General features: G+C 42.6%; 1 protein-coding gene across 5 annotated transcripts in view; it reads left to right on the plus strand.

Annotated features, from left to right (window-relative positions):
* The window catches only part of ZDHHC21 (zinc finger DHHC-type palmitoyltransferase 21), a 132,166-nt gene extending 119,512 nt beyond the window's left edge, over window positions 1-12,654 (plus strand). For 4 of the 5 annotated variants that reach the window (XM_063787967.1, XM_016960614.4, XM_016960615.4 and 1 more), the window contains 3 exons: window positions 7,300-7,364; window positions 12,050-12,119; window positions 12,431-12,654. In XM_063787967.1, the coding sequence (XP_063644037.1) occupies window positions 7,300-7,364; window positions 12,050-12,119; window positions 12,431-12,536 (241 nt within the window). In that variant the 3' untranslated portion in view covers window positions 12,537-12,654. The remainder of the gene's footprint in view (window positions 1-7,299; window positions 7,365-12,049; window positions 12,120-12,430) is intronic. The other variant, XM_016960622.4, reaches the window with a different exon arrangement.
* Window positions 12,655-15,377: the final 2,723 nt, after the last annotated feature.

A 15,377-nucleotide genomic window follows, 5' to 3' on the forward strand; every position in this document is an offset into this window, starting at 1 on the left:
CGTATGTAGGAAACATCTTCTGAATGTCTAGCACCAAATTAAGATTTAGTGCTGACTGCAAAGAGCTTAAAGCCTAGCAAGAAAGACAGACAATTAAACAAAATAAAATACAGATCAAGTGTAAAGGCTATAGCATGAACGTTTTCTCATCAATGTATTGACTTATGCACGTTTCAATAAGCTAGTCCTATGAGCACAATTACCTGAAAACACATACAGGCGAGCCATGGACTAGCTGGTGAGACAAAGTCTTTAACAAAGAGAGGACATTTAAGTAGATTTTGTTTATTTAAAAACAGTTACTCTAACAAAAGTAATACAGTCAACCTCCGTTCTCTCCTCCTTAGAGTCCCACTCTGTAGAGACAGTGATTTCCAGCACTTTTAGGTTTTAGTTCTGCTAGCAATATTTTTCTAAATAATATGCCTTTCTTGATTTTTTTCAAAGGTAAATATTGTGTATTGGTTTATCTCTATGGAAAACATGGACTTTACTTTCTTATTACTGGACCTCCACTCCCTACTTCCCATTTCTTTTTTGGGGTGTTTGGTTTTGTTGTTATAGCAGAGGCTGTGCTCCAAGGTCTCATGACCTTGGGCAGATTGTTCCTGTATAAAGCTGCCTGAGAGCTCTGTATGGAAGGGCTAGGCCTGTTGACTGGAGGCTTCACTATAATTTTCACCTGATTCACACTATGGGGGAATCAGGCAGTTATCCTGGCATTTAACTATCCAGCTCAAAAATGTCAATATTTTCAGGTCTTCTCTCTTGGGCTGGTTAATTTTCTTTTCTTCTTTTCTTTTCTTTTTGTTTCTTTTCTTGTCTTGTCTCTTCTTTTCTCTTCTCTTCTCTTTTTCTTTTGTTTTTTTGAAATAGAGTCTCACTCTGTTGCCCAGGCTGGAGTGCAGTGGCGCTATCTCAGCTCACTGCAGCCTCTGCCTCCCGGGTTAAAGTGATTCTCCCATCTCAGCCCCCTAGTAGCTGGGACTACAGGCATGTGCCACCATGCCCAGCTAATTTTTGTATTTTTAGTAGAGATGGGGTTTCACCATGTTGGCCAGGCTGGTTTCAAACTCCTGGCCTCAAGTGATCCGCCTGCCTCAGCCTCTCAAAGTGCTGGGATTACAGGCATGAGCATCCGCACCTGGCAGGGCTGGTTAATTTTCCTAAAGAGGAACCCTGCAGTCTCTTGCTTGGAAGGTGTATGTCTAGTTGTCAGCTTTCCCAGAACCAAGCTGGGCATGCAGATGGGAGTTTCACCTTCCAGTGTGTAGACTTCTCCTTTATCCTACTGTTTTCAGAATGGCACCCCTTTCCTGAGCTATGCATGCTCTTTCTAACTGCAGGGTTCCTCAGGTTAATCTCTCCAGGCTTCTGGGTGGAGAAAGATATTCACATGATTGTGTGGGGAGGTTGAGCACATCCAGGGGTGTCAGCCGCTTCTTATACATTCAACAAATCCTGTTTTCACACCGCCCACCCCTGCCTTCCTAGGCATCCAGTACTCCTAGTTTCTGAGTCCTCTGGGTTCTGTGATGAGATTCACCTTATTGCTTGGCTTCCCCTCACCTGCAGGTGCTCAGCCTTTTTTGGTCTGCTAAGTTGGATATCATATATGTGCTTTGCACATACCAAAGTTTTGTTGAAATATTTTATCACCTGTCATCTTTTCTTCTCTTCTCTTTGCCCTTGTGAGTTTGTGCATCTTTATAAAAAAATTTCCCATTATGTCATTTTACTAAGTTTTCATGAGGTGGAAGAAAAGGCATCTTCAGTTTGCCTTTTGGAACTTGGAATCCTAAGTTACATTTTAAAGGACAATTTAGGGATGAAAAGGCATGGTGGACTGAAAAGGGCATTTTAGTTCAAGGAAATAGCAAGTCCAAAATGTAGATTTCTAAAAGGATCGAGCACGATGTTTAGGAAATAGGGATTGTAGTTTGGCTGGAGCATGGGGTATAATGGCAAGGGGGACTCTAAGGAAAGTAGACAACGCCGTTGCAAAAATAGCTCCAATTATTTCCCTCCCTCCACGCATGCTCATTGTAATGTGACTTTGCAGTATTTCCCATCAAAAAGGAAAGTTTACTCCCCAACCCCTGGAATCTGGGCTGGACTTGTGATGGCTTTGGCCAATAGGATGTGGCAGATTGATTACACACAGTTCCAACTAGGCCACAAGGAGCCTTGCATCTTGCACTCGCCATTTTGGAACCTGCCCAGTTGCCACTAGAACAAGCTCAGTTAGGTTGCTTTGAGTGAGAGACATATGACCCAGTCATTCCCTATTGCCCCAGCTGAGAGTCAGGCAGACCCAGAAGCCGTCACTTGGCTGACTTGTAGTTGACCACACATATGTGGGAGCCCAGTTGAGACCAGAGAAAACACCCAGCTGAGTTGCTAACCCACATAATTATGAGCTAAATATGTGGTGGTTAAGTGGCTACATTTTGGGGTTGTTATTCAACTGGAGCTAACCAATCTTGTACCCAAATAGAAATTTAAAGAGGCATTGTGGAGCCAAGAAAATAATACTGGTTAAAATGACACGTTCAGATTCTAGTTCTTCCTTTGCTACCAACCAGTTGTGTGTCCTTGGGCAAGTCCCTTAATCTCAGCCTCACCATCTGTAAATTACAGGCACTGGGAGGTGGACCAGATAAGTGGTTTTCAAGCTTCTTTGCATATGTGAACCCTCTAGGAGCTTGTTGAAAATAATCCTTCTGCCCTCAATCCTATAAATATGAAAAATCTATAATTTCCTTTATTTCCCTGGTGATTCTGCTGCAGCCAGGCCAGCAGGCTTACCAGACACCAGTGGTTGACAACCATGAGATCTTCCAGGTCCTTTCTGGGTTAATAATCCTGTGAGCTTAAGTCCCTTTTCTTGGTTTTGCTGTGGCTTTAGATGTTTTTTCCTGCCTCCACCATGGTGCCAGGGTTTCCTTCCCAAAATGTCCCTCCATGCCTGCCTCCCACCACTGGGGCTGGATCACTTTCCACCTCCCTGCTTTCCCAGCCCACCCCAACCCCACAGGCTCATGCTCAAGCTTTGTTATCAAGCGTGTAACTTAGTGATAGTTCTGCTTTTAACACTGATTTCCACATCCACTTCTTAGCTCTTTTGATTATTAAAGAAAAGGGCATTCTATCTGGACATTGTTCCTCAATCTTAAAGGGAAACCACTGATTCCGTAGCCTTTTGGATTCCCCAATAATCAACTGCACATTTCCAGTGTTCTTTGGCAGCCTCGTGTAGGGGTTATACGTTGTTCAATCTGCTGTTTTCTTAGGTTCTCAAAACCAGTTTTTCGAAAAGATCTTAGTCTTCCGCCCTTGACATTGCTCGTTTCCATCTGGAATGCTCTTCCCTTAGGACCAGGTTTCCCCAGCTAGAGTTTTTCCTTGGTAACAGCTTTACCATGAATAACAGTAGTGCCATCTCTCGAATCAGATACAAAGCATTAGTCAAAGCCTTACTGTCTCTTCTCCAGCCGTGTGTGTGTGTGTGTGTGTGTGTGTGTGTGTGTGTGTGTGTGTGAGTGATGGGGCAGGGGGTGAGAAAATGGAAGATTTTTCATAAACTGCCTCCATATTGTATACCCCCTCTCCATCCCTTCAACAATTATCTTGGGACATCGGACAAAAGCTGTAAGGCAGATGGCAAAACCTAAGTAGTTCCCAGCCTTAGGACAGTGGGTGGGGTTTGCAAGAGGCAGGCCTCCTGGGAGCTGGAGAGTGCCAGGCCCAGGGAGATGAAAGAGACACCCTTTGTTGTTGCTGGGTGACCTGAAAGTTTGACCCTGTCTGGCACTAAATACACCCGTCTCTTTGGATTCCCCTCTGCACTGGGGGAGTCAGCTCCTCCCAGCTACAGTAATTAGCAAATCTGGACAATTTGCAGATAGGTTTTAAGTCCTATTTAGGATTTGAAAACCAGCAGGGGTCAATAAAGTTAATTTAACTTTTTTATTGTGAAGCTAGGGTGATTTATGAGATAATGCACATTCAGCATAATGTGCTCAGGAGCGTGCAGCCACTTACTGTGAACTCAGCTAGCGTCAATCAAATAAATAACCTGTTAACAATGTCCTTCATTTTCAACATAATCTTATCTCAATAAAAGTAGCCTTTTTCATACTTAAAACAACAACAAACTCCGTCTTCTCATTGTTTGGCCGTGAGTGAAGCTTCCTTCTCTGTCGTTGGATGGAGCCTTGCTGGAGTCTGCAGATGAACCAGCTTGGTGGCCGATAGATTGTTGCCTTTCAAGGGGCCTCACACTCCTCTTGGTATGACCTGCGGATTGTGTCTCCCTCGCACTACCATAAGCTCAGTAGCAGGAGGTCCCGTGGGGCCCCATGGGACGAGCTCTGCTCTGCACTGGGAAGACTGCATTTTACATAAAGATGGGCACCTGCTGGTGGAGTGACCCAGGACAGTTCTTTTAACCTCCCTGTCTCTAGTGTGTGTTTCTTATTGATACAGAAGGGTGTAGCACCAATGGTCCCAGAGCGGTTTCAGCTCCAGCATTTGTGAAGTGAACACACTTCTAATTTTCCCACCACTTCAGTCCTCCAGCAGCCGGTGAGGCTGTGCACCCTGTGAGATCATCCACGGGGCTCTTGCCTGACTGATAGAGTTGGGGTTGGTTCTCCTGCCCTCTGACCAGTCGTGGATACCATTGCTCACTTCAGAGGGAAACACTGAGACCTTTTGTTTTTTAATTCATAAGACTCAACACTAAATAACATTAATTTGTTCGTATTCCAAATGCCAGCATGTGCTTTGGGATATGTTTTCTCATTTTCTCTTTACCTGAATTGGAAATCAGGACAAAGGTTAGCATTTTTGTTAGAAAAGGAAAGTAAGGTGTGGCATCTCTAAGTCACTTGCCTGGAGTCATGTGGCTAGTGTTGGTGACATTGCACTAAAAATGTAGAGCTTTGGATCCCTCATTGGAGCCCTTTTCACCATACTCCATCACTTCAAAGATGAAGCCACTCCTGAGAGGTGACACCCCATTTCTACCTGTGTTTTCAGTCTTTCCCACACAGATATTTCCCAGGACTTGGTGTGTAGTAATTATAAGCTATTGTAACTGCCTGTTCATTTTCAAATTTCTTTCTTTATGAATTGGGTTTGGAAGAGGTGGAGAACTACAGGCAGATCTCTGCAGAATGAACGCAGTCATTCACCCGTACAGCCTTCTAGTCTGTGGACAAACGCAGGGGCCACTGGGTGCTGGGCTAGGTGCCAAGAACACAATGTAAATCAGACCCAGGCTCTCGACAGCCAAGAAGAGAGTAGATGAATCCATAGCATCCCTAAGCTAGAGTAGGAACTAGCTACCTTACAGCAGTAGCTACAGGCTTTGGGACTGTAAGTGCATTCATTCCTAGGACTTATTTCCTCAATCTTACTCTCTCATTTGTCCAAACACCAGAAAGGAAATTAGCTGAGAATGTTAGAGCTGTTCTGTCTTCTCCAAGGTAGCACAGTTCAAAGGCAATATAATGTGAGCCACATATATAATTTAAAATTTTCTAGCAGTCACATTTGTAAAAAGTAACAAGCAGTGGTAAAATTAATTGTTTATTTTCTTTCGTTTAATATACCCCAAATGTTATGATTTCCACATGTATTCAATGCAAAAATTATTTATAAGACATTTTAACATTCTGTACTCAGTCTTTGAAATAGAGTGTTTTTTAAACTTTCAACACATCTCAATTCAGAGCAGCCACATTTCAAGTCTGCAGTAGCTGCTGCTGGCTGTTGTTGCCATATTGTACAGGGCTCTGCACTGGGGTTGCCTCAGGGAACAGGCAGTGAAGCCATGGGGCCGGTGTTTTAATCACCTGTGCCTCCCCACTGGGCACCGGGCCCAACTGGGCAGGGGCCTCCTGGTCTCCTGCTCTGATTATGCTTTCGGGGAGAGGCTGCATCCTCCATCCTGTGCATAGCTGATCAGCAGCAGGGAGAACCCTCCCCTCCCCCAGGTCCCAGCTCCGGCAGGCCTCCTTTCCTAGCTGTGAAACATGACCGCTGGTCAAGCCAGGATTGCTGGTGCGCCTGGGAGCAAGCCTCCTGTTTGCAGCTCTCATGAATTGCTCTTTCTTTTCCACGGAGCACAAAAACCATTTCCCTGACTCCCTTTACTCTCATCACAGCATTACAACGACCTGCAGAGGGAAGGTACACAAGGCTCCCTTTGTTTCTCGGCTGGGAGTCATACAATGTACCTGCTTTAGATGAAAGTCTTACCCTGCAAAGCCACATTTTTTGGTCCCTTTTCTTCCTTTCCCATTTTTACAGAGCCAACAATCAAACCTTCACTTTCAACATTTAACCTTATAAAATATGAGCAGGTCTCGACTTTGAAGGTGGATTTGAGAGTTTCCCAGCTTCCTGCCCAGGGTTTGGCTTTCTGAGAGGAAAGCTATGAACTGGGCATTGGTTCTGAAGGCTCCAGAAATCCCTTTACGATGCCCCCTGATAATTTGGTGACCTTATGTTGTCCTCTGTTCTCACTAAAACCATTTGCAGACTTCGGGGGAGATGCCCTTTACAGAAATGGGTTGGGTGAAGCTGCTGTGTAGTTAGGTGGTCCTCACGGAGAACTGGCATAAAGGGATGGGGGTCAATGCCATCTCTGAGGACAGTCACTGCCCAGCAGTGGAGCCACCTGTCTCACCTCACCCACCCCACCTCAGAGAGCCCACTCCCAGGAGAATGTGTATAATGTGGACCTTCCTGTCACAGACAACATTGTTCTCTTTATTTGAAAGGTAGAAATCTTGCATTTACAGCATAGCAGGACAGTTTCAACCTCAATCAAGAGATTTTGTAACATTGTCTTAGGTACACCTTAAAAAACAACACTGAAAAGAAAGCAGTTCCCTGGAGGGTACAGACACAATGGCGTTTCAGAGGATCCTTAAGTGGTCCCAGGACTTAGGATACTTTTAAGGTATTGGGACCTTTATTTTGGGGAGAGCCTTGGTGCTATTGCACATAGTTTTCTTTTGAGGAAAATCATGTTTATTACTCCTTTCCTTCTCATCCTCACATTTGTTTTGCTCCACGCTCAACCTTCTCTAGGAGTTTGCTGTAGAGCAAGCTTGTCCAACCCGTGGCCTGTGGATCACATGCGGCCCAGGATGGCTTTGAATGCGGCCCAGTACAAATCCATAAACTTTCTTAACATGTTATGAGGTTTTTTTTTGTTTCAGCTCATCAGCTATTGTTAGTGCTAGTGTGTTTATGTGTGGCCCAAGACTATTTTTCTTCTTTCAGTGTAGCCCAGAGAAGCCAAAAGATTGGACACCTGTGTTGTGGAGAAACCATGGTTCAAGTTGTGAGTATGTATTGAGCACCCATGATTTACCTCCCACAAGACTAAGTCCTAGAGATGCAGGGAGGCCCAAGTATTGCCCTGCCCTTAAAGCACTCACAGGCAGTTAGAATGGGTGAAATTGTTATTTTTGCTTTTCAATAGTCATTATCTCCTGAATCTCTCAATTAGAGGTTGGTAAACTAGACTGAGGGCCAAGTTTGGCCAGTGGCCTATTTTGTTTTGTTTTGCTTTAAATTGTGTTGAAATACGCATACCATAAAGGTATCATTTCAACCATTTTAAAGTGTATAGTTCAATAGTGTTAAGTGTCTTCACATTGGTGTACAACCAACCTCCAGAACTCTTTTCATCTTGCAAAACTGAAACTCTCCACTCATTAAAAAAAGAACTCACCTTCTTCCCCACCAGCCCCTGGCAACTGCCACTCTACTTTCTGTTTCTATGATTTTGACTACTCGAGGTATTCCTATACATTGAATCATGCATCATTTGTCTTTTTGTGGCTGGCTTATTTCACTTAATATAATGTCCTCAAAATTACACCCATGCTGTAGCATGTGCCAGGATTTCCTTTCTTTTTAAGGTGCTACAATGGCAGAGTTCATATGGGCTGCAAAGTCTAAAATTTATGATGTAGTTCTTTACAGAAAAAAAATTGCCAACTTGCTTCAGATAAACAAGAATTGGTTATGTAAATGCCCTTATCTTCTTGTTTAAAATGAATAGACCCTATACATAATAACAGCTTGCACACAATTCTGCAGATGATAACTTTCACACACATTGCTGCACTGTGCCATGGTATGGTATTTAAAGATGGGGAAACTGAGACTTGGATTCCTGTTCCTAGCCAGCTCCCATTCTCATGGCTTAGGGCAGTGGTCTGAAGTGATTTCTACTCTCCTCAGACTCACTTACCTTAAAACCATCCCCTACTTTTCAGAAATGACCTTGCAGAAAATGTAGCATGGGGCTGAATTTCTTCAAGTTTTTTCCCCCACTACATTTATGTTTGTATTAGTCTGTCCTTACACTGCTATAAGGACATACCTGAGACTGGGTACTTTATAAAGGAAAGAGGTTTAATTGACTCACAGTTCCACAGGGCTGGGGAGGCCTTAGGAAACTTACAATTATGGCAGGAGGGGAAGCAAACATGTCCTTCTTCACATGGTGGCAGCAAGGAGAAGTGCAGAGAGAAGCAAGGAAACAGCACCTTATAAAACCTCATGAGAACTCACTATCATGAGAACAGCATGGAGGTAACTGCCCAGATGATTCAATTACCTCCCACCAGGTCCCTCCCATGACACATGGGGATTATGGGAACTACAGTTCAAGATGAGATTTGGGTGGGGACACAGCCAAACCATATTAAACTTCTTCTGTTCTCGCTTTCTGTCTTAGAGGGACTACCCCCTCCACCTGAGCTTGCAATCCCATCTCATCCCACTTTCCCTGGAAGCTCCATCATCCATCCTCTTTCCTTATATGATCAGCCTTTCCATTTTCTGAGTCATTTGCCTCTGCTTTCAAACAATGCTACTTCCCTAAATACATCTATAGCTACCTAAACATAGAGAGAGACAGATATAAATATCTTCATATAATAGTATATATCCATTGTCTAGCTATTGATTGAGCTATCATCTCTCTCTTTCTCTCATCTATCTATCTATCTATCTATCTATCTATCTATCTATCTATCTATCTATCTATCTATCTTCCCAACCTGCCTTTCCTGCAAGTTACCATTTTCTATAAGGCTTTATTTTATTTTATTTATTTTGGTAGCAAGTGACAGAAAAAGCAACCTGAATGAATTTAAGAAGCAAGAGGAATCGGTAGGATGGGTCCCAGGGTGGCTCAGACAGCTGAAGTGAAAGCCAAACAAGCAGCCAGACTTCAGGAAAGACAGCCGAGGGTGGCTCAGGCCCCTGAGGGGCTCCAGAGGATGCCCTGTCTTTGTGTTCTACATCTCTGCTTTTCTCTGTGTGGCTTCATTCACCCGGACTGTTTCTCCACCAATCTGGAAACATGGTCATGGGTGTCTCCCAGGGTCATATCTCTTCAGCATTGCCACCAGAAAGGAATGACCAACTTTTATTTCCAATGGAATCATCCTCAGGGATGACTCCAATCAAACTTTCTGGGGCCACACACTACCCTGTGATGGGTACCATGATTGCAACATTTTCAAACCCCTGTGCTAAGAGTGGAGGGTAGAGCAGTTCTTCAAAAGAAGGCAGGCTTGCTGTAGCCAGAAGGAAGGGAGGGGCACTGGACAGCAAAAATAAATGGATTTTCACTACATGCTTTATTTTCTTTCTTCTCTTTTCCACCAAATGTATTGAAGGCACTGCCATGCTTTGTGTGTCTACTTAATCAACTTTTGTTCACTCAACCAATTCAATCAGGCTCACCTTCCATCTCTACAAATACCTTGTTAAGGTCACTGATGTCCTCCTTGTCCATCTTTGACTTCTCTTGAGGGCTTTGGACCTATTCACACCCTCCTTTTTTCATCTGCCGTGGCTTTGGTGACAGCACTCTCCTAGTTCTCCTATTTCTCTGCTGACATTTCACTCTTTTTTGACCTTTGTCCTACTGACTATTTCTTTAAAATGTTAATTCTCCAGGCTAAGATTTTGCTCTGATTCACACCATACAATTCACCTGGGCATTGTGATGGCCTCCTGACCCATCACCACATATAACCAGGGACTCCCAGGTTGTTAGGTAACAGCTCTTTCTCCATCCTGCTCTCCTGGTAGGCATTTACTAGCTCTTTCTCTGGATGTCCCTCAGACGCCTCTCATGTGTATAGAAACAGACTCACCATTTTTTCCTCCCTGGCCTTGCCTCTAAGAACCTGCTTCTCTTTGTGAAGTTCCATTTTGAGTACTGGCACCCCCATCCTCCCAGTCTGCTAAGCCAGGAAACTGGCTTCACTTTGCTCTCCTCACTCCTCAAATAGACAAGACAAGCCCACCTCACACGTATCAGTCAGATCTATGTTTTGTTTTGTTTTGTTATCTCAATGCCCATATCCACTGCTTTGGTTCTGCAAGACATTATTCCTTGCCAGAACTATTTGCAAAAGTCTGCACACTCACCTTTCTGTTTTTAAACTTTTCCTAATTCCTGCAGGGTGAACTTATATACAAATTTTTCCAGAGTACAATCTGATCTTGTGACTCCCTTGCTTAAAAATGTGCATCTTTTCCTTGGCTTCTGAAGCCCTACACAATGGGCTCAACCAAAATTTACTGGTTTAATGCCTTGATACTCCCTTCCATGCAGCCCTTGATTCAAACACTTCAAACTGAACACTGTTCTCTTCATGCTTTTTGAAATATTTCATGTTTATTTCTATCAAATTCATACATGTGCGTAGTTTTTATGGTGAAAAAAATTGTACCTTTGAAGGTTTTCTGTGAAAAACAGTAACCTCTGTTTCTGCCCCTTTTAGAAGTAACCATTTTCAACTCTTTTCATTGTTTTTCTTTTCTTTTTTCTTTTTTTATTTTCTTTTGGTGTTTGCCTCCATATTTCTAAATAACATGTTCAAATGTCCTCTTTTGAGTTCTCAGATTTAGCATTTACACGTATTTTGTCCTCTCCTGCCCATCTGACTCACACACATACATTTTCCCTTCTACATCCTTGCACTATAATTATAGAGTAAGTTTTGATAGAAACATTCAAATTCTGCATTAATATAACTAGATGAATATTTTTCACAACTGAGCCATGTTATATATCAAGACGACGTTTCCATCGTTGAACAACTTTTTATTTTCCCATGCGTTAATAATTGCCATGATCTTTGAATTGTTTACTTTTCTATATACCAATCAGTGATTCAGTCCTAAGCTGGTTGCCAGAAGTTAAAATATTCTCTCAATATATTCACAGGTCACGTAATCCAGCTGTTTTATTTATGTTGTTGGGATTCATCTTCTGACTCTATCTCCTCATACGATTTTTCAATTTGAGGGGAGCGAAGATGAGGTTAGGAGAATGCACTCAGAAACAAAATACTAAGTACAGCACTCTAGCATTTGGAAGGAAGAGAAAACACTTTTCCTCAGATGTCAACCCCACTTACTTTATTTTAAAAATCATCAAATCCATTTATTTCCTATGTCAAGGTATTGCATCTCTTCTTGAGCTACATGGCCTGGGGTCTTCCTTCTGACTAGTTCATTTCTACTTACGCACAGCTGGAAGGCACTTACAAAAATAGCCCTTCATCTGGGCACAGTGGCTCAAGCCTGTAATCCCAGCAGTTTAAGAGGCCAAGGCAGGTGTATTGATTGAGGCCCAGAGTTTGTGACCAGCCTGGGCTTCACGGCGAAACCCCGTCTTTACTAAAAATACAAAAAATTAGCTGGGTATGGTGGTGCAGGCCTATGATCCCAGCTACTTCGGAGGCTGAGGTGGGAGAATCACCCGAGCCCGGGAGGTCGAGGTTGCAGTGAGCTGAGATCGTGCCACTGCACTCCAGCCTGGTCAACTGGAGTGAGACCCTGTCTCAAAATAAATAAATACAAATACAATAAAATAAAATGTAGCCTCTTCCATCAATGTATTGTGGGATGATGACAATGTTGGTGATGATGATAATGACCCTATGGAAGATTATGTACAAACATATCTAAATTATATCGTTTTGATCTTGCAAAGGACATAGAGCAGTCACAGAACAAGAGCAAACAGCCTGCTATGTCTACACAACAGCCCTAGAGATTAAACTGTGAGTACTCTCATTTTACAGAGGAGGAAATGCCAGCAGCTTGCACAGGGTCACAGAACTAGTGTTTATGGGACTGAGGAGTTGAGCTCAGGAAGTCTAACTGCAGAGCCCATACCTTCCTCTGTGCTGTACCACTCTTGAATCTTAGAAATGGTATACTAGGTGTGGTACCAATGGACACAGTAACAAAATACTGTTACTATTCTCTCTGATCTCACTTCTAGACCCAACTGGGCACACCCCGTGTCCCAGGATATCACACTTTGTAGTCATTCCCTCACTCTGCCATGTCTTTCTCTGTGCTTTTGCAGATGCTGTTCCACTGCCAGGGACTCCCTCCCCATATCTTCCTGGAAAACACTTGTTCACCCCTTTGGACAATTCAGTTATCACTTCCTGGAGGGACACTTTCCCTGACTTTCCCAGAAGATTTCCTTCTCCATGTTCTGCAGGGACACCACTTATCCTGCTTCCACTATAGCATGAATCAGTGCTCTCTATACAAGTGCCTAGTACACTGCTTGGACCTCTGAAGGTATTTAGGAAAAGTTTACTTAGTAAATAAACAAAGAAATCAATGAATGGATGAATGAATTTTCTTAAGTAAACTTTCTCCATAGACCAAGAACCTTGTAAATTCTCCAGAACCACTTTCTCCAATTAAGAAATTTTCCCCAAATCTTTCCTCCATGGTTTACCTTCTCCTAAATTCATTTTTTTGTTGTTATTTAAAATATTGCATAGTGGAAAGTGGCTGACTCTGAATTTCTAACTGTTTTTATTATTCCCAACTGAGTGCAAGTATTCCATCCCGCTCCTTTGTTATTCTTTTCAACATTCAACATACATATTACTCATAAAAATGTGACTTCCTGCTTTATTTCCAGTGTAACATGAAATCTACCAGAGAAGTTTCCATAAAACCTACCAGAGAAAATGAAACCTAGCAGAGACAGAAGATTTTATCTGTTCTTGTGGCTCCCCACTGTCCGCTCGCATCATGTAATTCTGCTTAGCACTTCTGGGCCCATTTCCTTCAAAGCACTTTCCAAGCATGACCTAAGTGATGTATCACAGGCGAGGGGGTAGGACGCCAGGAACTTGAGCTGTAAATGCAGAACTGTTAAACTCGGTTTTGGAGGAAATTAGATTTTAGAGCTGGAAAAGAAATATGGTCCTGATACTAACACCCTGTCTCACTTCAAATGACCAAACCTCCACCTCTCCTCTGACATCTCCTCCATGAAGACAAGGGGGTTATTATGCTCACTGGAAGGGTGACTGAGAAGTGGCTTTTCCAAAGGTTATGAAAAGCTATAATCCCCAGTGGGCAGCCACATTAAAGGACAATTATTTTCTTAAAGATTGTCAAAAAAAGAACTGCCATCACTTCATAAACAAAACACAGTATGCTGGAAAAGCCAGTAATCATTCAAGAACACACATCATGTTAAATTGTAATAATTAACACTTGCTATTTGTTAAGTGCCTACTGTGTGCCAGGTGTTGTACATACAATATCGTTAATCCTTTTCACAGCACTCAGAACAAGGTAATGAATCTTCAAAAGTGAAACCTTTTCCCAAGTCCAGTCTCTGTGACCCCTTTTAGCTTCAAACTAGGAGGATTCTGTCACATAAGAAGGACATCTTTTAGAAAATGCCACTGGATGAGGAAAAGGCTAAAGGTTAACTAAGGAATTGTGCTCACTGAGTGAACTTTTTCAGAATTAGATTTTCAGTCTCATGGAAAGGTCTGGAAGGTTCAATTTAGCACAGGTGTGACCACTGGGGAGTGAGACTAGGGGCTGTGTATCCAGAGAGGGGAAGTTTTTGGTTTTTAGAGTATAGCCTTCTGATTCACTCACAATTATGTTTTATGTAGTGATTTAGTAATTTCAAAGTATTATAATGAAGGTACAAGTATAAAGATCCTTTATGGCAGGGCACAGTGGCTCACACCTGTAGTCCCAGCACTTTAGAAGGCCAAGGCAGGTGGATGGCTTGAGCTCAGGAGTTCGAGACCAGCCTGGGAAATGTGGTGAAACCCCATCTCTACAAAAAAATGCCAAAACACTAGCCTGGGGCATGCCTGTAGTCTCAGCTACTAGGGAGGCTGAGTGGGGAGAATTGCTTGAGCCCAGGAGGTTGAAGCTGCAGTGAGCTGTGATTGTGCAACTGCACTCCAGCAAGACCCTGTCTCAAACAAACAAACAAACAAAAAAGCCAAAAAAATCCTTGATAATCCAGATCCTATTTCCATTTATTACATCTCCTTCCTAGTCTGGTGTTCTCTGCAAATTCAAGTAGTCATCCTTAGGTTCTTCCTGCAGGCAGGGATGGGCTCTGTCTCGTTCAACACTGGATCTGCCACATCTGGCAACTGCCCCATGCCTAGTGAGTGCTCAGTCATTATTTATTGAATGAGTTCTCTGCAAGAATTCAAAATTTTCAGTTTTTCTTTTAAAGTTGATATAAAAAGTTGAACATTCTAGACATCTTGGGACTGACCTGACATCTTGGTGCATTTGTTTGCGATAGCATGCAAACTGCTCACCAAAATGGCACAGGCCAATGAGAAAAGAAAACTAGGCAACCTAGTATATAGCTGATGTGTTTGTACTAGGCTAAGGCCAAGAAAACAGTGTCAGACTATGGAATGATAACTGCACAGATGTCACCAGGCCCTTCACAGTATAAACACAAGGGGCTCAAAAGCAACTGCCCCATGGAGGTCAGGATGACACGTGTTAAACCAGTGATTTCACGTCAACCAAAGAACATCACCTGTCACATTAATGTTGTTAATTGGACTCTTATAAGATTTTCATTTTATTTTTATATTTTAGATTTGTAATTGTATAAAAGCCATAAGCAATATTTATAATCCTGTGTGTGCCTATGTTTAAATAATAATATGAGCAAAATACCAAGTCAAACACTGGGGGTCCATCAAGGAATCGATCTGAAGAACTACAATCTCAAATTGTTATTGAAAATACTAAAGCAGACAAAGCCAAGGAAAAGAGCCCTATGGCATGTACCTTGAATTATTCACACACAGTTGTGAATCAGGTAAAAATACATGTAATAGAACTATTACTCAAGCTGTGCATTTTATCCACAGGATATAATCACAGCTTTATATGCTGTTTATCAAAATTAAGGCATACAATGTCTTTGGCCTCCTCCTCCTATCAGTCTAGTACTAGAAGTTGTTCATTTAACAGATGTCTACAATGAGCCCTGTAGGTACTGG

Source organism: Pan troglodytes, chromosome 11, assembly GCF_028858775.2.
Source record: "Pan troglodytes isolate AG18354 chromosome 11, NHGRI_mPanTro3-v2.0_pri, whole genome shotgun sequence".
Classification (NCBI taxonomy): Eukaryota; Metazoa; Chordata; class Mammalia; order Primates; family Hominidae; genus Pan; species Pan troglodytes.